Genomic DNA, 25,808 nt, shown 5'->3' with positions numbered 1-25,808 from the left:
GCGGGAAGGGGTTCCTATGGCACCTTCCCCCGCACACACTTAGCTCACTGGCAGCCCATCTGCTCTGAGACAGCAGCAGACGCCACCGTGCACAGTGGTGCCTGACGCAGAGGCCCAGTGCCACCGGACGTGAGTGCTGCCAGCCAGGTGCAGGGCTCACACAGCACCCTCCTGAGCAGTGCCCCTTGCCCAGGGCCAGGCCAGGAGACAGCCCCGCCGCCCACAGCCCCCAGGGCTGGGAAGCAGGGTGTCAGTGGAGCTCTAGCTGTCTGGGAGGCAGCTGGTGCGGGGGCAGCTCTCTAGCAGGCTGTACCCCTGGGCTGGATTCTGTAGCTCCCTGGGAAGTCCCAAGTGTAGGGGTGCTGCTATAAGCCCGTGCCATACCCCTCTCCAAAAGGAGGTTGGTCAATCCCACGGACAGACCACACAGGGCTGGCGGAGCCACAGAGGTAATATGAAGACTGGTAGAGGACAGCCAAGAGCTGCTGCCCCTCCGTGCAGGCTGGACCTGGGTGACTCGCTGTCAGTTCTGAATGCTCAGCCCACTGCAGCCCCTGGCCTGCTGGGTCCCAGGCTTCGTCAGCTCTCTTCTGTCTCTTGTGATTTCTTTCTACCAATGGAATCAGATGGCAGAGAAAGGTGGGGGGGCCTTAGAGCTGGGCCTCCTGGGATCCGCTGACCCTTTCCAGGATGCACATGGCCAGCTAGCAAAGAGCCTTGTTTCCATGGCAGCAGCCACAGCTCTGGGTCAGAGAGGAGGGGCTGCCAAGGACCCCAAGAGCTCTCCCAGCTTGAGGAGCAGAGCTTTGCAGCCTGTGACCAGCTGAGCACTGGAGCCAGCCCCACAGAGGGAAGGGCAGGAGAGGGAAATGTTGGTGTGCTGCTGGGCCCCGACCCACTGATGTGGAGCAGGGCACATCCACGCGTTCATCTTCAACACACACGGGAATGAACTGGCTAAGCCGGCCCTGGCCTGGTGGCTTGGTGGATAGGGAGTTGTTCCTGAGCACCGAGCTTGTGGGTTTGCTCCCTGGTCAGGGCTCATACAAGAAGCAATCAATGAGAACACAACTAAATGGAACAACTAAGTGAAACAACAAGTTGATGATTCTCTCTCAAATCAATGGGAAAAATTTTTTTTTAAAAGAAAGAAACTGGCTAGCTCTGGAGCCTGTGGGCTCTGGCTTGGCATTGGATAGAATTTCCTGATTCTGGGAAGAAAGAGAACATTTCAATGATCTGCACTCAGGGTTGCTGGCTACGAGCCTGTCTCGTTCATGGCCGCGAGCCCAGCGTCCCTATGAGAAGTGAAGGGGAGGGAAGGGTGTATTGTGAGCCAGCCTACCAGGGCAGGGGGATCGATGGACAATGGGACCTCTGAGGACCCCATTAGCCAAGAGCCCAGAAGCCATGGAAACCAAAATGCACTCCTAAACCCTGCAGCCTCCCTCTTTACCCCCTCACTCTCTCCCCTCTCCAGCACCCACGGTGCGGGCCAGCAGCCATGCACACACATGCTCACGCCCCCAGCTGCCTCTGCTCCCCTCACATCTTGTGTTTGCTTTGCTTCAGTAGGACTTGAATGGGGACATGCTGCTCTCTCACAACTGGCAGCTTCTTTCTATCCCAACCCCACAGAGGCGCCATATGTCAGTGTCATGGATAAGCACAGGCTCCATGGCTTGGGGGAGGGGGAGTGATAGCTGCCAATCACCCCCCAGGCAGACACAGGTGGGGGCTTCCCCAGGGAAGGTGACCAATGCCACCAGAGGGGCGGCTGGCAGGGGGATGGTCTGGGCGAAGGCAGGAGAATAGGTTGAGGTCAGAGCATGATCACTGGTCCTCACCAGGAGGGTTGCAGGCAGCCAGCATGCTTTCCTAAAAACAGAAAAAACAAAACTTAAAAGGCATGGGGTGGCCAGATTCCCTGTCCCTGCCCCTCAACCCTGTGTGTGCCACTGGCCAGCCCAAACCACCCCCTCCAAAACACCCTTTGCCTCTTGGCCACATGCCTCCTCCCTGTGCCTCTCCCTGGCACGTGCTCCACTTGAGCCTCTCCCCTGAGCCAGGGAGCAAGGCTTCACTGCAGGGAGGAGGAAACCAGATTCAGCCAGCACCTGCAGGGTCAACACCAAGCTCCGCACATCTGCACAGGGCACTGCTCGCTGTCATCACACGCCTAGTCCCATTCTACAGGTGAGAAAACTGAGGCTTAGAAATTTCGAGAAACTGTCTCCAAGTCTTACAGCTTAAGCCTGCCGGTTCACTGCCAAAGGCTGCACACACTTGTGCTGTGCAGGACTGCCCTGCCAGCCCCTCACCCAGGGACTACTCCTCCCTCTCCCTGCCCTGGCCCTTGTCGAGTTATGCCATCCCTCCTTGTGCTATAAGGGTGCTCTTAGCCATATTGGATCCTTCAGAGACCACACAAATCATAGACACCTGCCTGCACATGTGTCTCTCCCCAGGGCTGCCCCAGCTCCTGACCAGCAGTGACTGGGTCAGGCCTGACCCAGCAGGTGGTTTTGGAATGAACATATGGACAAAGGTGGACTGCAGAGGAGGCATCCAGAGAGAGGGAGGCTAGGCACTGGGGTCCTTCCCTCATTTACTGCCCAGCTGGAGGTTGAGGTAGGTGACCAATCAGACTGGATTAACTGCTCTGGGCTAACTGACTATCCTTCCCTGCCAGCATGATGGATCCTGGTTGACGTTTCCCTAGACAGTTAATTGATACCCAAGTAATTTATCATGGAGACCTTATTATATGCCAACTGGGTCCCTTAAGCCATCGGTGTCTGTGCCCCAGAAACAAGATTAGCAAGTTAATAATGGAGCCTTCATCACGCTGCTCCCTGCTGGCACCGGAAGAGTTACCAGAAGATGAGATGGAGCTCTGCTGGGAAGAAGGCCTTGGGATGGAGTGTCCTGAGAGGTCCTGGGGCCATGGCAGCTCCCAAGAAGGTCCCCTCCACTTAGCTTCCCCAACCAGATAATAGTGCTGACTGTCCACTGAGGAGCCCCCTCCAAGGTGGGAGGGACTAATTCCACTCCCTGGCTCCCAACTGGGTATGTGATCTCCAGCCACAATGGTCAAGTCAGGCCAGCCAGGACCAAGCCAGGCCCTGGGCTTCACTGGAGCCTTTGCGATGAGGGTCCACTCTGCTCAGGACCACTGCAGGGGGAATAAGTCAATAAGCCCAGGAAGCTGCCAGCACCCCACCCCAGAGGGAAGACCCTGCATGGTGCAGCCAGGCTGTGCATGGCCAGCTTCGTCCTGGAAGCAAACTAATAAACCCTCTGTTGGCTTACAGGGATTTTAGTTGGTTTCTGTCACTTGGGACCCAGAGAGTTCTCAGCTCAAATGTCTTCAGGCTCTCGCCATCCAGAGCCTGTGTGGGGTCAGCTCAGGAGAGCCCCAGAGGTGCTCCCTTCAGCAGCGCAAAGAGCAACCTGGAGTGACACAGAGGCTAGCATGGCCCCTGCATGAGGACAGCACGCAGATTCACAAAGCAATACAGGTGTTTTTATAAGCTGTAATATTAGGAGGTCTAGAGGCTGTTGGTAGGGATTCAGTAACCTGCTTAACTGGGATTTTTTTTTTTTACAGGGACAGAGAGAGAGTCAGAGAGAGGGATAGATAGGGACAGACAGACAGGAACGGAGAGAGACGAGAAGCATCAATCATCAGTTTCTTGTTGCAACACCTTAGTTGTTCATTGATTGCTTTCTCATATGTGCCTTGACAGCGGGCCTTCAGCAGACCGAGTGACCCTTTGCTCGAGCCAGTGACCTTGGGTCCAAGTTGGTGAGCTTTTTTTTTTTTTCTCCTCAAGCCAGATGAGCTCACGCTCAAACTGGCAATCTCGGGGTCTCGAACCTGGGTCTTCTGCATCCCAGTCTGACGCTCTATCCACTGCGCCACCACTTGGTCAGGCTTAACTGGGATTTTTTTTTCTTTTGTATTTTTCTGAATCTGGAAACGGGGAGACAGTCAGACAGACTCCTGCATGCACCCGACTGGGATCCACCCGGCATGCCCACCAGGGGGCGATGCTCTGCCCATCCGGGGCGTCACTCTGCTGCAACTAGAGCCACTCTAGCGCCTTAGGCAAAGGCCATGAAGCCATCCCCAGCGCCTGGACCAACTTTGCTCCAGTGGAGCCTCGCTGCGGGAGGGGAAGAGAGAGACAGAGAGGAAGGAGAGGGGGAGGGGTGGAGAAGCAGATGGGCACTTCTCCTGTGTGCCCTGGCCGGGAATCGAACCCGGGACTTCCAGCATGCCAGGCCGATGCTCTACCACTGAGCCAACCGGCCAGGGCCTTAACTGGGATTTTTTAAACGTTGATAGTAGACCTAACAGTGATAACAGAAGTAGGAACAAAGTCCATGTTGGGAGGGTCAGTGGGTCTCACATCTACAGTCAGGAGAGGGTTGCAACTTATGGGTCCCAATGCAAAAAGAACACATACAGCTTATTTAAAAATCATTAAACTAGCTTGACCTGTGGTGGCGTAGTGGGTAAAGCATCAACCTGGAATGCTGACGTTGCTGGTTCAAAAAAACCCTGGGCTTGCCTAGTCAAGGCACATATGGGAGTTGATGCTTCCTGCTCCTCCCCCCTTCTCTCTTTCTCTATCTAAAATGAATAAATAAAATTTAAAAAGTTTCAAAAAATGTGTACTTAAAAAAAAAATCATTAAGCTAGATGAATGGGGGCTCTGGAGGCAGGAAGACAGCCAGGTACAGCGAGGCAAGGCCCAGGCCAGAGGGAGGTGATCCTGAGACTAACCCAGGGGCTGTCCAGGATCCGGGTGGTAGGGCGGGCTGGGAGCAAAGCTGGAGCAGAGGCCGGCTCGAGCAAACGCCCTGGCACTGGCTTCAGCACTGCAGACAGAGGTGGTCTCGCCCTGCACACCCCCACAGGGGGATGTCCTACCTTCCTGCCTGGAGGCTCCTGAAATGAAGCATGATGATGCGGTTCGTCTTGAGGCTGTTGACAGACATTTGAAAGACACCATGGTGTCCTTGTGGCTTAAAAACAAGTACTCTTCTGGTCATTGGAAAAAGAGCCATTTTCCCAGGTCTCCCTGCTGGGAGACCAATAATGGCACTGGTTTCTAGGCCAGACAAGGTGGGGTTGCAGCTCTCACATACGTGTTATCAAGCAGCCACCATATGACATAGCCATTAAAACAAGGAACAGGCCCAACAGAGGGCTGCACGGAACCCAACACAGGGTTCACACAGGAGCAAGATGAGGGCAGACAGGGCTTGGGGATGGTGTGCCAGGTGTCCAAGGCAATGGGGACAAGTGGACATGGGAGGGACAGCTCTGTGGCAGTGAACTTCGCTGGGTAACAAATGACTCCAGAACAAAGACCTATTAGCTCACCAAGTCTGAGGAGTGGGAACCTGGGAGCGGGTTGGTGAGCCGGCTCTGGCTCTAGGCTCTCATGAGGCTGCGGTCAAGAATATGGCTGGGGCTGCTACATCTGAAAGCTTGATCAAGCTAGGACAGCGTGATCTCAGGATGGCTCCCTCACATGCTGAAGGGCAGGGGGGTTCAGTGCCTTGCCATGGGACTTAATAGAGCAGCTTATGACATGGCCCTGACTTCCCTCAAAGTGGGTAATGAAAGCAGAGGACAAAGAGAGAGGGAGTACCATCAAGAAAAGTCCCAATGTGCTTTATGGTCTAGTATCAGAAATGACATTCACTTATTTTTAAAATAATACCTCTAGCCTGACCAGGCGGTGGTGCAGTGGAGAGAGCACAGGGGACCCAGGTTCAAAGCCCTGAGGTCACCAGCTTGAGCGCGGGCTTATCTGGTTTGAGCAAGGGGTCACTCGGTCTGCTGTAGGCCCCCGGTCAAGGCACATATGGGGAAGCAGTCAATGAACAACTAAGGTGCTGCAATGAAGAACTAATGCTTCTCATCTCTTTCCCTTCCTGTCTGTCTTTCCCTCTCTCTGACTCTGTTGCAAAAAAAAAATAATTTAAAAATAGCTCTAGTATTTTTTTTTTTTTAGATTTTATTGACTTTAGAGAGAGAAAAGAGAGAGAGTAAGGCTGGGGTGGGGAGAGAAGCAGGAAGCATCAACTCATTGGTAGCTGTTTCTTGTATGTGCCTCAATGGGCAAGCCCAAGGCTTCTAACCTGCAACCTCAGCGTGCCAGGTTGATGCTCCATCCACTGTGTCACCCCAGGTCAGGCAACACACGCCTAATTTCTGCACCTCCATTGGTCATAGAGAACCACCGGGCTGTGTGGCCACAGGGCCACACAGGTATGGGTCACTGGGGTCATCTTGGCAACTGGCAGCCACAGGCTCCATGAAAACAAAAAATTTACAGGCGGCCTGATGTTCTTCATGTGCCAAAAAGAGGATTATATTTCCACTGCAGCATTTGGGGATAAATAATGGGTATACAGAAAACTAACCACACCTAAAATACAAGGCTGTTATTAAGTCCAGGGAAAAATAACAAGAGGCTGTACAAGAAATGAGATGTAATTACAGTATGTCTTCAGCTACAAACAGTATGTGCAAAGAAATAATGGTGAATTAAGCACTGAATTCAGGTGCACAACAGTGGATGAGAGGATGGCAGGTGTGTGAATACGTGTGCATGGGGGGGCACGAGGGGGAGAACACACTCGACAGGGGGTCAGGGGTAAGTTCTAAATATGAAAACCAGCAACATCAGCATGCTATTTAGAATACCCAGGGGGGAAAAACCCAGAGATAAACCAGAAAAAGTAAGATCTTGACTCTGAGAAGGGATGGCAGGAAAGAGGAGGCTTTCCATTACCAGCTTATAGACTGTTTGATCCAACCAAGTACACTCCTGACTGGTGAGAAACACAAGTGACATTTCCATAAGGGAAAAACAAAAACACTAAGCCTGCTGCTCACAGCAGTTCTCCCGGGCCCCTGACGCCCCAGGGAAGGGCCTAGAGTTGTGTTCTCTCCCAGCACAGAACCCTTCAGCTCTGGGTTTGGGTCTCCCCCACCCTACCCACCATAAACCTCACTGCTCCCAGTTTTGCCTGAGTTGTTCTAGGTCTGCTCCTATCTCTATGTCCTTCCCATTTGCCTGCCTCTCCTGCCCCCTTCCTGGTCTGCTCCCCATTGGATGGGGAGGAACAGAACAGAGGAGGCCCAGCCATGGTCCCTGGGCTGCACTCCCCCCACCCCCAGAAAGTCATGGTGGCAGGGAACTGCAAAAAGTCACTTCTGCTTCCTGGGGAGGTGAATTGGGGACAGCGGGTCTCGCTCCATCATTTTCATGACACCTCACTTAATTACCCAGTGTGCTATTCATTTGGATGTGGGCGCTGCCACATGCCTGTACCTTTAATTAATAATCCAGTAAAACTCCATGCAGGGCCCGGCCGGGCAGTGCAGCAGTGACTGGGGCTGGGCCAGACCAGGGCTGAGTAGGGAAGACCAGTGAGGACCCCCACTCCCACCTCCACCAAGTGCAGAAGCCTTGTCCTGGAACCCAGGGCTCTGGTTCCTTGTCCCTAGCTGTTCCCACCAGCCCATGGAGCCCCAGGCAAAGCCCCTTTAGGGACCCTGCCAAGAAGCAGTAAAACTGACCCTGAGGTGGGTGTGTACACCAGGGATTGGGGCCTAAATTGGGAATTGGCTCCCCTGGAGGCCTGACTAACCTGTAGACCCTGGAGGGTTGGGACCCCAGACCAGAAGAAGGGGGAGGTGTGGTCAAAGAGGCCAAAGAGCCTGGCTTAGATCTACATTCAAACAGGCAAAGTTTGTGGCTAGAGGAGTGAAGCAGGGGAGGGGTCCCGGGACAGCTAGGACCATGGCAGGGCCTCCTCCCTGGGGCCTGTCCTTGCCACCTGCAGTCCTGGGTGTCCCCATTCTAGCTTGTCCTGAGGGGAGAGCAGGAAGGCTGGGGTCCCTAAGGTGAAGAGCCCCGAGGGGCTGAGTATGATCTGCAAAGCCAGGCAAACCCACCCCCTGGGAGCCTCATTCCCAGCTCATGGGCGGGGTAGAGACCTGAGGAAGGGGTACAGAGGCCACCAGGTGAACAGGACATTCTATTTGGATTGATCTGAATTATTAAGTGGTTCAAGACTTATTCTCGGCTCTGGGACAGGCTGTGGTCTGTGAAGATGGACATCATCTCAGCCCTATTTTTAAGGTTCTGTAGGAAGGGGCCGAGACACCAGACCACTTAGGCCCCCACATGTCCTGTGCCCTTTGCACAGCTCGAAGGAGCAGGGCAGAGAGGGAAGGAGGGGGATAGAGGTGGGCAGGATGTGCCCCTCTAAAGCTGCCTCCCCAAACCCTTTCCCCGCTGCTCTCTGGTCTCCTACAAATGTTCCCAGCCAATCGGTACAGACTTCACCTGGGTCCCTCCAGTTGCTTCTGAGGCCCCACCCCTCTTCTGCTTGAACACCCAACATCATCTCATCTCTGATATGACTTTGGTCTGGCCATTGTCAAGGTAGAGGGTCTGTGGCACTCCACCTGCTGCAGGGTCTCGTCCTTGAAGCTGTAGCTAAAACCCTAGTGCCTTTAAGGTTCAGACCCCTTCCCCCCATCCCTCTTGCCAGGCTCAACAGCCCACCACCACCCAGTTATATGCTGCCTCTGCTGTCCTCCAAGGGGTTCTCCTGGAATCCACTCCCCTGAGGTCGGGTGCTTAGCTGAGCATTTAGTGGGGCCATGACTGGTTGCTGATGGGCTGGGGTCTGCACCTTCGTGGGCCTGTCTGCTTGGGGAGAGCAGGGGGGCACTTGGAGGCAGATGTAGTTGAGCCCTGATCCCTAGTGGATCCTGCAGGGATTCTGTGCTCCCAGCCCCCACTGAGCCAGGGATCACTGCCGGGGCACCTTGAGAGTGGGGAGAGGGTTCACTCATAGCAGGAGCAGAAGTACTCGTATTAGTAAAATCAGGAAAGAAAGTTGGGACAATACCACTACCTTTATAGAAAGTATGAACAACTGCAAGCCAACTCATTAGATAATTGGATGAAATGGACAAATTCCTACAAACACACAAACTACCCACTGATTCAGGAAGAAACAGAAGACCTTCGCAGACCTGCAACAGACCAGGGATGGAATTATTCATCAATATACCTCCAACAGAAGCAGTGCAGGCCAGAGGGCTGCACTGAATTCCACCTATACTTCCACAAGGATCAGCACCAACCGTTCTGACTTCTCAACAACAGCAGAGGGAACTGTTCTGTGAGGCCAGCACCACCGTGACATGAAAAGGCCGACAGACATCACAAGAAAGTCTAGACCAGTGTCCTTTAAGAATACAGACCTTCATGAGTGTAGAAACCCTCAACAGGCACCAGCACAGTGAGCTTGGTGGTCAGTGAAAGGGCCATACACCACGGCCAACTGGGATTTACTTCAGAAATGCCAGAGTGGCTCAAAGTATGGAGGTAAACAATGTAACACACACATGAACAGATGAAAGACAATGACCGTTTCTATCATGTGACACGTCCAACACACTTCAGTAATAAGAACACTAAGCAAACCAGGACTAAAAGGAACCCCCCACCCACTAAAGGGCATCTATGGAAACCCACAGCTAGCTTCATACTCAATGTAGAAAGACTGAAATGTTTGCCCAAGATCAGAACCGAAACAAGGGTGTGCCCTCTCCACACTATTCAACATGCCCTGGAGGTTCCACTCTCAGCAATTAGATTAGAATGAGCTACAAAGGCACCAGATGGGAAAGGAGGAAGCAAAATGGTCTCTACTTGCAGATGACATGATCGCACGCATGGGACATCCTACAGAACACACATGCACATGCACATACACACAGGCAGTTGATAAGTATAGCCAACTTCAGGATACAAGACACAAAAATCAGTTGTATTTCATACACTAGCAATTAGCAACCCAAAAACACAATTAATAAAACAATTCCATTTACAAATTGTCAAATATAATAAGAGAAGTAAGTATAACCAAGTGGGATGTAGAACTTGGACACTGAAAACTACAGGATTGTTAGAAAAAATGAAGATTTGACAAGACATCAAGTTCAGTTACAGGGAGACTGGAAAGATGTAATGCTTCCCACACTGGCCATGGAATCCCTATCAAAATCTTTTTTTTGCAGAAATAGACAAGCTGGTCCTAAAGTTCATACAGAATTGCAAAGAAACCTGTATAGCCACATACAAAAATGAACTCAAAATGGGTCAAAGATCTAAAGGTTAAGAGCTGAATCTGCAGATTTAGGAGGAAGCAAGAAGTAAGTCCTCGTGACCTTGGATTAGGCAATGGTTTCTTCAGTGACATCAAAGGCAACGCAACAAATGAAATATGGAGAAAATGAACTTCACCAAATTTAAAAACTTTCATGCATCACAGACACTATAAGAAAATGAGGACAAGAAAGAAGGAAAGAATGCAGAGTGGGCAATTATACGTCCTGGAACTGACAAGGCTCTGGTATCCAGAACACACACAGCTCCTACTGCTCAGCAACCAGGAAATAAGAAACTCAATTTTGAAAGGGGCAAAGGGTTTGAGCAGACATTCCTCTCAAGATGTATAAGTAGCCAAATAAGCACATGAAAGGGGTCCCACGTCATTAGGGAAGTGCAAATCAAAGCTACGAGAAACTTTGCCTCAATGGCCAGCACCAAAAACAGGGAAGTGCTGGTGAGGACATGTCGAAATGAGCACCCCGCATGCAGCTGCTGGAGCTGTGGGGTTCAGCCCTGGGCACAACAGCACAGGGAGCTCCAATAGCTAGATAGCCGCCGCAGGAGCCAGAGGTCCACTCCTAGGGAGATACCCGAGAACTGAAAATGTAGGTTTACACACACATGTGCATCCATGTTCAACAGCAGCATTGTTCCCAACAGCCCCAGACACCCATCAACATGAAGGATGGGTGAAAAAATGTGGGGCATCCATGATGGGAGTTACTACTGACACCTGATATAACACAGATGGACCTTGGCAACACTGTGCAGATGCCAGACAAAAAAGTCACACAGAGTGACTCCACTCACACGAGGCTCCCAGATTCTGCAAGACCACAATCAGAAAGCCATTACCAGTTGCCAGGAGCTAGTAGGAGGTGGAGTGGAGGGTGATGGTTGATGGGGACAAGGTTCCATTCCCTCATCCAGGAAAATTTCTGACTAGTATGATAGTTGTACAAGATTCTGAATAGCCTGACCGGACAGTGGCGCAGTGGATAGAGCATCAGACTGGGATGCAGAAAACCCAGGTTCGAGACCCTGAGGTCGCCAGCTTGAGCGAGGGCTCATCTGGTTTGAGCAAAAAGCTCACCAGCTTGAGCCCAAGCTCGCTGGCTCGAGCAAGGGGTTACTTGGTTTACTGAAGGCCCGCGGTCAAGGCACGTATGAGAAAGCAATCAATGAACAATTAAGGTGTTGCAACGTGCAACGAAAAACTAATAATTGATGCTTCTCATCTTTCATTCCTGTCTGTCCCTATCCCTCTCTCTCTGTAAAAAAAAAAAAAAAAAAAATTCTGAATACACTAAAATCCATTTAATTGTGCACTCAAACTTGTTTAAAATGATTCTTCTATGTAACTTTAATTTTAAAAAAAGCCTGACCAGGTGGTGGCGCAGTGGATGGAGCATTGGACTGGGATGCGGAAGACCCAGGTTCAAGGCCCCGACATCGCCAGCTTGAGCACAGGCTCACCTGGCTTGAGCAAAAAGCCCACCAGCTTGGACCCAAGGTTGCTGGCTCAAGCAAGGGTTTGCTCGATCTGCTATGGCCCCATGGTCAGGGCACATATGAGAAAGCAATGAACTACGGAACCACAATGAAGAATTGATGCTTCTCATCTCTCCCTTCCTGTCTGTCCCTTTCTCTGACTGTCACAAAAAAGAAAAAGAAAAAAAGCCTGACCAGGTGGTGGCACAGTGGATAGAGCGTCGGACTGGGATGCGGAAGGACCCAGGTTTGAGACCCCAAGGTCACCAGCTTGAGCAAAGAGCTCACCAGCTTGGACCCAAGGTCGCTGGCTCCAGCAGGGGGTTACTCGGTCTGCTGAAGGCCCACGGTCAAGGCACATGTGAGAAAGCAACCAATGAACAACTAAGAAGTCGCAACGCGCAACGAGAAACTGATGATTGATGCTTCTCATCTCTCTCAGTTCCTGTCTGTCTGTCCCTGTCTATCTCTGCCTCTGTAAAAAAAAGAAAAGAAAAACTACTTAGTAAGTGGTCTGCACATGTATGTCCAGACTCTGGCCTGTTCCTCACTGCAGGGGTGGGAACCCCCCTACTGAAGAGAATATGCAGTTTAAATTGTCATGCCCATAGCCTGCAGCTGGGAGGCCCACCAGACCCCTCTGGTCAATGAACCAGTGGCTTTAAATGGAACCTAACTCCCATCCCTAGAAGGAGGCCGTGCTTATCTCCACACATCCCTTAAAGGTGGATCCCCAAGGGAAGCTGCTGCAGACAATGCCCCTAGGAAGCCCTCCCATGAGCTCAGTCCTGCCTGCCCAGCCTTGCAGGCCTGCATTCTGGGGGACCAGGGGGCATGAAGAGCTGGGTAGACCAGCTTTACCTTCTGGTTTCTTCCTGCTCATCAGCTTGCACACCAGTGGCCACCACCTGGCCTCCAGGGCCCCCTTGTCGAGGGCTGACTGTGCCAGGTTCCTTGCCCGTTTACTGCACAGCTTTTGGTGAGGCGAGGCAGGTACCAGCCCCACCAGGGGCTCCCAGCTTTGTCCAGCCGGCTCTACTCTGCTTCCATCCTGTGCTCCCAAATCCACCCCACCCACCACAGTCCTGATGAGCTCTGGGTGGAGACCTGGAGAAAGTTAGGTGGGTAGAGGCCCTGGGGCGCCAGGCAGGGAGGGCCAAGAACACTGTTGGGAGGCAGGGAATGCCTGTAGGGGAGCAGGTGAGGGCTCCTTCTTGGGAGGCAAGATGAATGACAAGAAAGCCTCATCTTGCCCTGGCCAGTTGGCTCAGTGGTAGAGCGTCAGCCTGGCGTGCAGAAGTCCCGGGTTCGATTCCCGGCCAGGGCACACAGGAGAAGCGCCCATCTGCTTCTCCACCCCTCCCCCTCTCCTTCCTCTCTGTCTCTCTCTTCCCCTCCCGCAGCCAAGGCTCTATTGGAGCAAAGATGGCCCGGGCGCTGGGGATGGCTCCTTGGCCTCTGCCCCAGGCGCTAAAGTGGCTCTGGTTGTGACAGAGCGACGCCCCGGAGGGGCAGAGCGTCGCCCCCTGGTGGGCGTGCTGGGTGGATCCCGGTCGGGCGCATGCGGGAGTCTGTCTGACTGTCTCTCCCCATTTCCAGCTTCAGAAAAATACAAAAAAAAGGAAAAAAAAGAAAAAAAAAGAAAGCCTCATCTTAGCAAAGACCCTGGCTCCACAGAGAGCAGGGCAGGACTGGAGGGGTGAGCTGGCACAGAGTGGGCTGGGGGCAGTGGACAGGACAGGGGCACAGCTAATCTCCTAGAGCCGCTGGGTGAGGAGTGGCGTGGGAGGGCACTGTGCTGGCAGGGACAGGGGGAGCTGCAGGGCCGGACACCCAGCCCCGCGGGTAGCGATGCCAGCCGTGCGGGCAGCCCAGCCTGTCATGCGTGCCCCCCAGTCAGGCGCTCTCCAGGCTGATCCCCTCCCTCCTCCCAGCAGCTAAGAGCCCAGCCCAACAGCAACCACCTTGGCCTGGATTTGCCCAGGTCAGGCAGTAGCACTTCAATGTGGCTGCGGGGGGGGGGGGGGGGGGGGGGGGAGGTAGGGGGGGGCTGGAGGGGGCAATGGCTGGTTTAAAAATGAACAAGAAGCAAAATCAGTAACAGTGACAAATATACCAGAGAAGGTGAAGCAGAAGCTCTGGATGTTCAAGCAGTCAAACTGCTCTGAGTCCTTTTTTCAGATCCCCTCACCCAATAGTGAACCCTGAATCCCCTTCCCGCGGCTCCTGGGAAAGCCATCCCGTGCTGCAGGACTGAGGCTCTGCAGTTGAGATGCCTTCCACTAAACACACTCCAGGCTGTTCCTGGTTGTCCTGGGCCTTGTGACTGTGACCATGGAGCGGGACAGGAAGGTCACCACACAGCCCATCTGAGCAGGGCTGTTTGCTACGTCCCGTGTCCTCAGAGTCTGACACACCACCTGCTTTGGGGGCAGGGGGAGGGGTGTGTGCCTCCAGTCCCTGTGGAGAAGCCCAGGGCCAGGCACTGGTCTGGGACTGGAGTACATGGCGGGCGGCCTGAGTCTTCAGGGTGTCCAGCTCTGCTCCGCCCTTAACCCCTGCCCTACTGCTCTTGGGCGCCCAGATCTGGGGCTTGGGCTTCGAGCAGCCTGCCTTCACCCGTGGGCTCTTCGGAGTCTATCTTAGGGCACGCCTTTGGCCTCTGTGCTTTCCAGCTCCTGGGAACAATATTGAGAAGGGACAGCATCAAACCCGAGCCCAAGGTTACCACGCTCACCAGAGAGTCCCTGGAGGTGGCCACTGACCATCTGATCCTCAGACCCAGATGGCCTGTCCACCTCTGGGAGAGCTTAGGGGCCCCAGCCACATCTTTCCCCCATTCTCAGAGAAGCTCAGCCAGGCCCAGGACAGCCACCAGCTCAGAGGGAAAGAGCACAAGGGAACGCCTTCCAGGGACCTTGGCAGGGCCAACCCATGGCCTGGTGTCAGAGACCAGGGTCAGAACCCACACGGCCCACTGAAACCGCTTGGCTGCTCATTGCTCTCATTTTTTTTTTCATTTTTTTTTTTTATTTATTCATTTTAGAGAGGAGAGAGACAGACAGAAAGGAGGAGCAGGAAGCATCAACTCCCATATGTGCCTTGACCAGGCAAGCCCAGGGTTTTGAACCGGCGACCTCAGTGTTTCCAGGTCAACACTTTATCCACTGTGCCACCACAGGTCAGGCCTGCTCTCAGTTTTGTCTGCAAAGAGGTAACAGTGCATGTCTGTGGGGCCCTGTGCCTCAGTTTCCTCATCTGTAAAGGGGTAATAGTGCCTGTCTGTGGGTCCGTCCCTCAGTTTCGTCTGTAAAGGAGTAATAGCACCTGTCTGTGGGCCCGTGTCTGTTTCCTCATCTGTAAAGGGGTAAGAGTTCCTGTCTGTGAAAAGGTGTTGTCAGACTGCACAGCCAGCTACTGCTGGTGGTGACTATCTATGAATGCCATGCTCTCCCTCACGAGAACCCAGGACAATTGTGTCTGCCACACAGATGAGGAAACCAAGGCTCAGAGAACATGAAATGACACAGCTGGCCACACAACCAGGACATAAGGCGGCCCGCTGACACCCATGCTCTCTGCAGGGACCCTGCCCCAGCACCGTACAGGTACATGGCCCAAAGCAAGCAGTGGCAGCCCTGGCAGGAGGTGGGCCGTGGCCTTTGGGGGTTTCTGGACATGACATCCACCCAGGCCCCCAACAACCTGCTGGCTCAACTTTCCCAGCCCTGCAGGGACACTGCGTCGCCCACCTGGTTGAGGACTCCTAACCAACTGCTCGGCCTCCCATGCTCACCTCTCCTGCCCTGGTGCAGGGGGTTTGGGGTGCCTCAGGGTCCTGCGAATGTAGTCTCGGGAGCGAATGTCAGCCTGAGGAGAGGGTGGCTCGAGTGAGGGGTGGTGGCTGGGGTCCCAGGAGGGTCTCCAGACAGGCCCTTGCCACCACTTGTGCCCTCCTGAGAGAGCCCACAGAAGTAACACCAGGCCGTTGCAGGCCCGCCCTTGGAGACAAGGAGCAGCAGCCCAGGGGTGTGCAGGTGACGGATAGGCAGGCACTCTGGCCCACAGCTGTGTGAATGGGCTAAGGTGGGGATCTTAAGTCCCCCTGTTTCAGCTAGAGCCACTTAGTTGTTGTCACTATAGTGTGAGCTTCCCTTTTGTGGTGTCACTGCAGCCAGTCTCCTCCAGTGACACTTCCTGAGGCTCCTCACCGAGCTTACCTGTCCTCTCGCTCGGTTCATCATCTGTCTAGTGTCCGCCATGACCTTGCCCCCAAGAAAGTGCAAAGAAAGTTCTGCTAAGTCCCAGGAGTGACAAAGGGGCACGTGGGCCACAGGTGGGGTCAGGGCAGACCCCAGGGGATGGACCCAGGCCCAAGGGGGAGCCCCTAGGAACTTCCTGCTGGGCTCTGCCACGTGATGACTCCCGCATCCTGGGCCTCACCTCAGTGCCATGTCAGACTGCTGACAGCTGCACACAGGCCACCCCCACAGGCCTCTGCTTCCGAGTGAGTGCCAAGCGGGTACAGTGGACAGTGGGACATCTCGTGGGAAGGCAACCTGTGAGACAAGCGTGAGGCCTGGATCACAGGACCCCTGGATGCCGTGGGCAGAGGGACAAGCACTGACCCCTCTCACCCTCTCTGAGGAAGAGTCAGGAGGGTAGTGGTGACAGGGAAGTGGAGCCAGGACAACAGCTGACTGAGACAGCAGAGTTGCTAGACAGGACCTCACCCCTCCTCACAGAAGTGACAGGGACTGTGGGCTCCTGGCACAGATAGCTGGCTTTGCTCCCTGGGGGGTACAGGCCCACGGATTTGGCAGACTTTTCTCCAGGACTAGACACATGGTCTCCCTACCTCTCAGTGCCTCAGGGCCTTTATAGGCCATGCCCCACCACTGTCCACTCTTGGGCAGAGCGAGGCATGGAGGGGACTGAGACCTGCCCCACTGCACCAGCACCAGAGTCCCAGGCTCTGAGGTTTGGGGAGTCCTTGGATTTTCTCCCCCAAGAATACCCAGTAGGTAGGACTGGGGAGAAAAGGTCTCCTAGAGCCAGGACACATGTCACAGGCCCGAGAACCCACACACCGATGAACCGTGGTGGGGAGAGAGGGTGGACGTCCAGGGAGTGTGCTCTGAGAAGCCGCCTGCCTGAGAGACCTTGGCTGTGAGCAGGGGCTGAGCCAACACTGTACAGGCTGTGCTGCCACCTGGAGGCCCCCTGCACACCGGCACTGTACAGGCTGTGCTGCCACCTGGAGGCCCCCTGCACACCGGCACTGTACGGGCTGTGCTGCCACCTGGAGGCCCCCTGCACACCGGCACTGTACGGGCTGTGCTGCCACCTGGAGGCCCCCTGCACACCGGCACTGTACGGGCTGTGCTGCCACCTGGAGGCCCCCTGCATACCGGCACTGTACGGGCTGTGCTGCCACCTGGAGGCCCCCCTGCACACCGGCACTGTACAGGCTGTGCTGCCACCTGGAGGCCCCCTGCACACCGGCACTGTACGGGCTGTGCTGCCACCTGGAGGCCCCCTGCACACCAGCAACCAGGAAGGCCCCAGGACCCAAGGAAAGGGGGGTGGTGACCATGGGCAGCTGGGTGACAGGGCTCCCTGAGGCCAAAGAGGCAGATCCAGGGCTCTGGAACTGGCCACCCACCTGGCGCACGGGCTCTGGGATCCGGAACCTGCAGCAGCTGTGGGTCAGGCGCACTGCCGCCTCCAGGCTTATCTTGTGGCCCACGGACACGTAGAGGGGCTTGGTGCTGTGGTCATGGCTCTTCAGCGCCTGGAGCAAGGAGGGTGGGGTCAGGGTGCTAGGGCGCAAGCTCTGGGCTGCAGGACTGACAGCTGTCCTGGGTGGCAAGAGGGAACTGGGGGGTGGACGGAGCGTGCAGCACCCTTAGGGCACCTTCCTATGGCTTGTCCTGAGAACAGGGTAGAGCAGGCAGGGGCACAGAGATCCCTTCAGCACAGCCTGGGGTGAGGAGGAAATGAAGGCGCAGGGCACACCACAGCCAGGATGGGGGGGACGAGGGGACGGGGAGAATGGCTGGGGTCTATTGTGTGCGCACAAATACGTGTGAGTGCTGCCTCAGTGGGCACAGGCCCCTGGCCACTCACCATGCCCAGCACAGCCCCGGAGCCTCCCATCAGAGGAAAGGAGTTGCCTCCAGCCTGCAGAAGATTTATCTGGAACAGGAAAAACGTGAAAAGACATCTTTATCTGGTGAAGGCCTGCTCATTTTTAAAACCCCAGCAGACGATGCTCAAGTAGAGAGAAGGGTCCAATCCTGTACGTGGGCCGCAGCCCAGGCAGCTTATGCCATACCCATCCTGTGGGTGGACCAGTGTCCAGGGTGCCCAGAGTCCCATATCACCCTGGCCAGGCCCTCACAGCTCACCTCTTTCCTCCCTGTTCTCTAGTGGAGAAGGTCGGAGCCTGGAGCAGGGGCAGCTGCTCAGGCCACCATGGGATGAAGGCTCTGCTTCTACATGGCAAGCCAGAACCTGTTGAGGCCACTTACTTTCTGCTAGGAATCTGAGCACATTTGACTCAACCCAACTAAATTTTGGGGGTGGGGTAGGAATTGGCCCACTTGAATGAGTCTGGGGACCCTCTCCAATGCTCTATGCAGATGCGAGACTACCCGGAGAAATGAGAGATGTGCTCTGCTCTCCAAGTCTGCTATACATAGGGGAGCTAGAGGGTCACCAGCTTTCTTGGGGGGGGGGGGTGTCACATTTCCAGGGCCAGCCACTCCTGCCAGGGAGCCAGAGCAGGGAGACACCAGAGCAGGAAGACGCCCAGAAAAGAGCAGAGCCTGGGAGTTGGAGATGGGGTAGTACAGGACACCACTCAGGCTCCTAAATGCCCAGGCCCACTAACTGAAGGCCCTGTCCCACATGAGGACACCTCAGGGGCAGCCAGGTTAGGTGAGGAACTCAGAGGGTGTTCTGTGGGGTTCCACCACCCACAGGGAACATGTGAGGGGGGCAGAGAGAAGTCGGTCTTCCTGACCCCAGGCCAGGGACCTAGGATGGGGACAAGAAAACTGACAGGTATCAACAGGCCACGGCTGCTCCATAGCAGGGTCGGCTGGTGTCCCTGTTCCTGGGGCTGTCCCAGGTCACCAGCTGGGCCATGTACCCCCAGAGGCCTGCTCCTCACCTTCTCCTTGTGCAGAATGTTGTTCTCCAGCCCATCCACATGCAAGAGCTTCTTAGCCACCCCAATGCAGGGCAGGTCTGTGAGGACACCGAGGTGGCAGGCCACCCCAAAGCCTGCAGAGGAGAGATGGGCAGTAAGGCAAGCAGTCTAGGGATGGTGTGGGTTTGGGGGACAAACACTGAGTTTCCCTAAGTGATCAGAGTTCTGTCATGGCAGAGGGCTGAGAAGATAGGAAGCCAAGCCCCAGCCTGACCTTGGACATGGCCCTTGGCCCCAACCTCACAGGTGTTGGGCTGGGTGGAGGGCGTCTCTCTCCAACAATCTGGGTGTTCACTCAGTGTGCTCACAATCCTTCACCCGCTTGTTTTCATTTCTGGTACCTTCCATCTCCCTCTCCCCTTTGTGGCCACCAGGCCTCTGGGTCTCTATCTCTGCAGCTCTCCAAACACCCCGGGGCTACTGACAGGTGGCCAGGATTCCAGCGCCTCAGGTCCCAGGCCAGGGCTGACCTACTGGTCCCACACCCGCATCAAGGGTGATGCCTGTCCGCCCTCTGCCTCAGACCCACAGGTTCCTAGTGCAGTGGCTGAAAAGCCCGACACCACCCCTGTGGCTCCTTCTGCTGCAGGACCCCCAGGCTCATTTCTGAAGACAGAACAGCCCCGCCCTTTGGTTCTCCCCTGGGCCAAGGTTTTAGTAGCCAGGGTGCAGGTTTCCTGGCATCCATGAGAAATGGACACTCCTGGCTGGTTTAGGGCAAGAGCCTGTTAGGATGCAGGGTGGGCTGAGCTCAGGTCCGGGACTTCTGGTAGCGGTCAGGTCCAAATTGGTCAAAGACACCTGAGATGAGCCTGTGGAGGGTACAGTGGGAAGCCGGGGGTGGGCAGGCAGGAAAGATGGGGGTATGAAGAGAAGCAAAGGTCTTTAATGGTGGATCCTGACAAAGCAGTGAGCCCGGAAAAAAGCTGTCAGTGCCTGCCTGGGATGGGGCGCAGCTGTCCTGAGGTCCCCCCTTCCCACTGCCCTCCTGCGCTGCCTCTTGGGAGCGGGATTACCTCGGTGATGGAGCAGCCCATTTCCGTCCACAAGGAGGACCTGGAAGAGCCACGGGTAAAGTCGTGGTCAGCAGTGCTGCCCATCAGGGTGGGACATCCACGAGCAGACAGGGTGGTGCCACCATCCTGAGTCCAGCTTTTGTGAAAGTCCCATCCTTGCCCTCCGGAAAAGTACACCTTCTTCAGGAAGCTTTCAGGCCTTTCCCTATGACAGATGGTGGGGTTGCAAGGGCCTCCCTTCCCAAGGTAGAGGCCTCCAAGATACCTGCCTGGGGCCCTGGCCAGTTGACTCAGTGGTAGAGCGTCGGCCTGGCTTGTGGAACTCCCGGGTTTAATTCCCTGCCAGGGCACACAGGAGAAGCGCCCATCTGATTCTCCACCCCTGCCCCTCTCCTTTCTTTCTACCTCTCTCCTCCTCTCCCACAGCCAAGTCTTCATTGGAACAAAGTTGGCCCAGGCACTGAGGACAGCTCCATGGCCTCCACCTCAGGCTCTAGAACAGCTCTGATTGCAGTGGAGCAATGTCCCAGATGGGCAGAGCATCGCCCCCTAGTGGGCATGCCACGTGGGTCCCAGTCGGGCACATGCCAGAGTCTGTCTGTCTGGCCCCGCCTCCCTGCTTCTCACTTTGAAAAACTACAAAAAAAAAAAAAAAAAAAAAAGATACCTGCCTGGGGCATGAGGCTGGGCTCCTTTTCCTGTAGCTGCCGTACTGCATCCACCAGGAAGGGCACTTCTCGGAAAGCCAGGAAGCCAGACAGGTAGGGGGCCGTCAAGCTAACCATGCAACAGTCCTCATAAACCACCTGTCACCAGGAAGCCATGTCACTGCTGGGACACAGCCCTGGCTAGCTGTCTACCCTCAGCCCTTCATCTATCAATCCTTTCCACTGCCAGCTCCCCCCCATTTCCTAGGCCCACCCTGTCCCCCTTCCCTGCCTCAACCATCTGGGAGGAAAGCATGAGAAAGGACGAGGTGATTGGCCTGAAAATGGGGCTGAGTCAATGTTCTGCTGGGTCAACTTTGTGTAGTCAGGCCGCCTTCTGTGTGAGTCAGAGCTGAGGCCGGATGTATGGAGGATCAAAGAGGACCAAGTGAAAGCACCCCATGAAGTGGGATGGGATTAAGGATGGCCCCAGGAAGAAGGGGCCTTGGGAAGAAAAGGCCAGGTCTTTAGAGTTTGCAACAGTGAGAACGACAACTCTGGCTCTACAAGGACACGTTTCAAATAATTGAGAAGTGGACAGGTGTGGCCTCAGAGCTAGATAGAACAGGGGTCCCCAAGGACACAGAGTCTAAAAGAAAGTTCTGAGGCTGCAACTGAAGACCAGCACGGAGGCATTGGAGATAGATGTGTGGCAGGCTGGAGCCCAGGACGTCAGGTGGGCCCAAGACCTTGAGCAAACTGTTGGGGGCGGGGGGGGGGGGGGAGCATGGTCTGAAGGCAGAACTGGGTATGGGCCGACAGGGCTCCCCGAAGTGCTGTGATGAGCCAGAGCTTTCACAGGTACAGCTCCCTCTCTGGTACATCATTAGAATGGCAAGGGACCTACTTAGAGCAAAGGGTCTGCAGCCTTGGGTCCTTTAATGTTGGGTTTTTATTCGAGTCAGACCCCAAATAAAGCCTGTACCTGTAGGTAGTCATTCTCCATCCATGCTAAGCCTCAGCCCTCAGCACCATGACCAGACTTTGTCTCTATGGGTTTGTCCATGGAGTCTGTATTTCTAAACACACTTCCAGATGCTTCAGCTGCACAGATCACCAGCTGGGCACTGGGAAGCCACTGGACCAGACCTTTCTAAGATCCTTCCCTTGTCCAAGCTTCCACAGTGTAGGATGACAAAAGCTGACTCCAAGTAGGAGGCACTTTGCCTGGTGTTGGGGTTACACCAAGAGCAGAGAGTGACCCTGCCCTTGACAGCCTATGGTCAGTGGGAAAGAGAGCATGTAAACCAGTAACTATAGCACAAGATAAGAAGAGCTGTAACAGAACCCACGTAAGATAAAAGGCCCAGAGCAGAAATGAGGGCTGGTTAATTCTGCAGCGATGGGCAGGTACACAGATGGAACCCGATCTGGAAAAGCAAGGAGCCATCTGAAGACTTTTTTTTTTTCCTTTACAGGGAGAGAGAGAGTCAGAGAGAGGGATAGACAGGGACAGACAGGAACGGAGAGAGATGAGAAGCATCAATCATCAGTTTTTTGTTGCAACACCTTAGTTGTTCATTGATTGCTTTCTCATATGTGCCTTGACCACGGGCCTTCAGCAGACCGAGTAACCCCTTGCTTGAGCCAGCGACCTTGGGTCAAAGCTGGTGAGCATTTTTTATTTTGCTCAAGCCAGATGAGCCCGCACTCAAGCTGGCAACCTCGGGGTCTCGAACCTGGGTCCTCAGCATCCCAGTCCAACGCTTTATCCACTGCGCCACCGCCTGGTCAGGCACCATATGAAGACTTTTATGTGGCCAAAATGTTTGTACTGCGGGCTCACTACGGCCAGTGATGCCAACTGCTTTTCATGTGTGACTTCATTTGTTCCTCACAACTTAGGGTTGGCTTTCAGTACTTTATCATCCAGAGGTAGGAAAGAGAAAATGGAGGCCCGAGGTAGTGGGAGGGGCAGAGCCTATGCGGGAAGCAATCTGTACCCTGCTCCTTCCTACAGACTGCTTTCTGATGACAGGGACTCTGGTCCTTCACCCTTAGAGCAGGAGCTCAGTACATTTTTTCTGAATTTTGACTAAGGGGCCTTCTGAGAAAAATGCAAAGGCATTTCCTGAGGCAGGAAGACGCCATCTTTAGGAGCAGGCAGAGGGCAGGAAGGGGAAACTCTGGAGCTGCACAGCAAGGGTTCCTTGTCAAATTTCTTTTTTTATATTTTTATTTATTCATTTTAGGGGGGGGGGGCAGGCAGGAAGCATCAACTCCCATATGTGCCTTGACCAGGCAAGCCCAGGATTTCAACTGGAGACCTCAGCATTCCAGGTTGATGGTTTATCCACTGAGCTACCATAGGTCAGGCCCCTTATCAAGTTCTTTAGCCAAGGTGTCCTGAGCTGCTGACTCCAAACATATCCTGGGCATACTGTTCATTCATTCATTCATGTATCTACTTGAGTGCCTCCTATACGCCAGGCATAAAGCTAGATGGCAAGGCCACAATGGCTGGACAGAACCCCCTGGTCCCTTCCATCATAGTTCACATTCTGTAGGGGAAAAAGATCAATCCCTTTTCATGTGATAAAGAGAAAAGAGAGGGTGCTGGAAGCAACTCATGGTCCTGTGAGATGAGGGAGCCTTACTGGAGGACTGCCCCATGAGACAGGCCAGAAGTAGCTAGGTGAAGAATGAGGTCAGGCAGGCAGATGCAGCAGGGCCTACCTGATGGGGAGTGGGTGACAGCTGGGCCTCCACCGTTACTTTCAGCAAGGTCAGATCAGGAAGGGCCCTTACACCTTGCAAGCAAGGGTGAACTTCATTTACGATGAAGTCACGGGCAGTGTGTTAAGTGGACTAGGTGGTGATGCATTTTTAGGAAAAATGCTCAGCTGGCAGCATGGACGAGACCACCGAGGGTAATCCTGGGGGCTGGAACCCAGTCAAGATTGTGCCTGTCACCTATAGAAGTGGTGACCATGGCACAGCCAGGGCAAGGGCAGCAGGATGAAGAAAAAAGGACTGACGCTGGCAATATTTAGGAAGCAGGAAAAAAACGGAGCTAGTGTGTGATTAAAAGTGCCAGATCTGGAAAGACAGAGATTGCCAATTTAAGCAGCCTGAGATGCGTCACTGCGGGTCACTTCAATGGGGAACCCAAGCTGTTTCCTTTTTCTCTTCAGAGACACCCCCCCCCCCCAACCTATAATGAAACCCTACAAAACGCCTTGTTCCCAGTCTCGGAGCTCCACTTGTCTCACTAACGCACAGGGAGCCCAGCAGAGCGGGCCCCGGCCGGCGTCACCTTCCTCTCCGGGTTACCTCGAGATCAGGGTAGCTGAGCACCACCAGGGAGGCGCAGGCTCTGACACCATCGCTCTTCACGAAGGACACATCCACGCCCCCGACCCTCTGTAGGCCGGAGAAGGCAGGGTTCCGCTGCCACGCCTCCGTGTCCCGGTCCACCACGTGGGCCTTCAGCAGGGCTTGCTCGCTGGGGACAGACACACGTCCAACGGGTCGCCCGGCCCCCGCACGACCAGGCCCGGGGGTAGTGCCGGGGGTAGTGGCTCCTCCTGGGAACCTCCGAGTCTCACCCACCTACCCTCAGGGACCCTCTACAAGTCTTTTTCCCTTCCCTCCCGGGGGAGCCAGGGGCGTGCGGCAAACGCGCACCTCGCCCACTACAACTCCCGAAGGCCTCTTCGTCCGTGCGCCGCAAACCGGACTGGGTCGCCTGCCGCCCCAAAGCCGAGGGTTCAAAGGTCGGAAGGGCAGCCGAGATTCGTGTCTCACCAACCCTCAGGTCTTGGTTGTTTCCCAGCCCCATTACCGTTTCCAGAGCAACAGAGTTTCCTCGGGCAGCCGCCCAGCCACCTCCTCCGCCATGGTGCAGCCCCGGCACTGCTTCCGGTGGCGTCACTTCCGAAGCCGCCGCGCGCATGCGCCAGACCGCCGTTTGTTATGGTGGCGCTCGGTGGGGGCCATCTCTTGATACGGGCCGGCGGGAAGGGCTCCCTGGACCACACAGCCTTGTGGCTGGAGGTCCCACTTTGACAGTAGTGCGCAGTCCTGCGGAAGCCGCGGAGGGAGGGTCATTGTCTCCTTCCGGCATCCGATGCTCGGCTCCACAGCGGAATGCACGTGTTTGCTGAGCTTTCATTTGTCTAGGGAGCCACCACCAAAGAGCGCAATCCCGGGGAAGGCATCGTGTACACAAAGAGCTGGGCCAGGGCAAGGGGCGGTGGGGATATTACAGGAATCAAAGGAGGGCAAAAACACCCAGACAACCTAAGGAAGTAGGATTTACTTAGCCAGCAGAGCTGTGTGACCCCCAAAGAGGCAACAAAACACGTGCTCCCCGAAGTTAATTTCATATATCTTATATATTTTTACAGTTTTAGCTTTCACGTGGCAAATGTCTGATTTCTTATCACTTCCTTGTTTGCAGGCTGTAAAGCCAGAAGCCACGGCCACCATCAGAGCCGCCCAGCCAGTGCAGGTTCGCATTGGATTCGAACAGTCGGTAAAGAAACAGCAGAGCCAAAAACTGATGGGCCATAGTCTTTAATTCTAGCTTGCACCCGGCGGGCAAGTAAAAATACACACTGGGCTCCAAAACCCAGTCACATTCAGTGCTCACAAAGCCACTGACTTATCCGAGTTTCCTAGAATCAAAGGTTTCTAGCTCACCAGCCTTATTCACCTCTGTTCCCCATCTCCTTCCTTATCCCAGATACAAACTCTACACAAACTGGCATCTCACTCAGCACTCCGCCATCTTGGCTGCTTCTCCTGGCCTCCTCCACGTGGCCTTTCTCTGGTCTCCTCTGCTCTCTCTTCTAATGATAATCTCAGGAACCAAGAGCGCCCCAGCTCCCATTCTGCCCCTATTTTATAGTGTAGCTTCACAACCTTTAATCCAATATACAAAATAGGGAAGTCTCTAATACAAAGTCACTTTCTGAGGCATGATAGGATTGTACCGCCCTACATCAAAAAGGGTGGGAAAGGCTTAATCCCAAAACCAAGCCCCAGGCTACAAGGATTCTCAACACACATTAATATCACCTCGGCGATGGCTTCACGTGGGCAACGTCATCTTTAACAAAGTGAGCATAATATATTTTATCTGCCCAACACAGGCCTACGTGACTTTCATGTTTTAGGGAGGGGAAGGGGAGAGGTAGCCCCACGGTCTGTCCTT

General features: G+C 54.6%; 1 protein-coding gene across 5 annotated transcripts; it reads right to left on the bottom strand.

Annotated features, from left to right (window-relative positions):
• ENDOV (endonuclease V) lies at positions 1–24,501 on the bottom strand. 5 transcript variants are annotated; one of them, XM_066381477.1, is made up of 9 exons: positions 24,435–24,501; positions 23,924–24,095; positions 20,615–20,749; positions 19,944–19,983; positions 18,889–19,001; positions 17,841–17,909; positions 17,377–17,505; positions 15,508–15,581; positions 13,742–14,389 (listed from the first exon to the last, which is right to left on the bottom strand). In XM_066381477.1, the coding sequence occupies exons 1-9, from the start codon at positions 24,488–24,490 to the stop codon at positions 14,275–14,277; spliced, it is 903 nt and encodes a 300-aa protein (XP_066237574.1). In that variant the 5' UTR covers positions 24,491–24,501; the 3' UTR covers positions 13,742–14,274. The 5 variants fall into 5 exon arrangements, with proteins under 5 accessions (XP_066237577.1, XP_066237574.1, XP_066237578.1 ...); XM_066381478.1 differs by lacking the exon at positions 13,742–14,389 and adding an exon at positions 14,828–14,915; XM_066381480.1 differs by lacking the exons at positions 13,742–14,389; positions 15,508–15,581 and adding an exon at positions 1–1,878.
• Positions 24,502–25,808: the final 1,307 nt, after the last annotated feature.

This window comes from Saccopteryx leptura, chromosome 4 (genome assembly GCF_036850995.1).
Source record: "Saccopteryx leptura isolate mSacLep1 chromosome 4, mSacLep1_pri_phased_curated, whole genome shotgun sequence".
Classification (NCBI taxonomy): Eukaryota; Metazoa; Chordata; class Mammalia; order Chiroptera; family Emballonuridae; genus Saccopteryx; species Saccopteryx leptura.
This window is presented reverse-complemented; position numbering and strand designations above follow the sequence as displayed.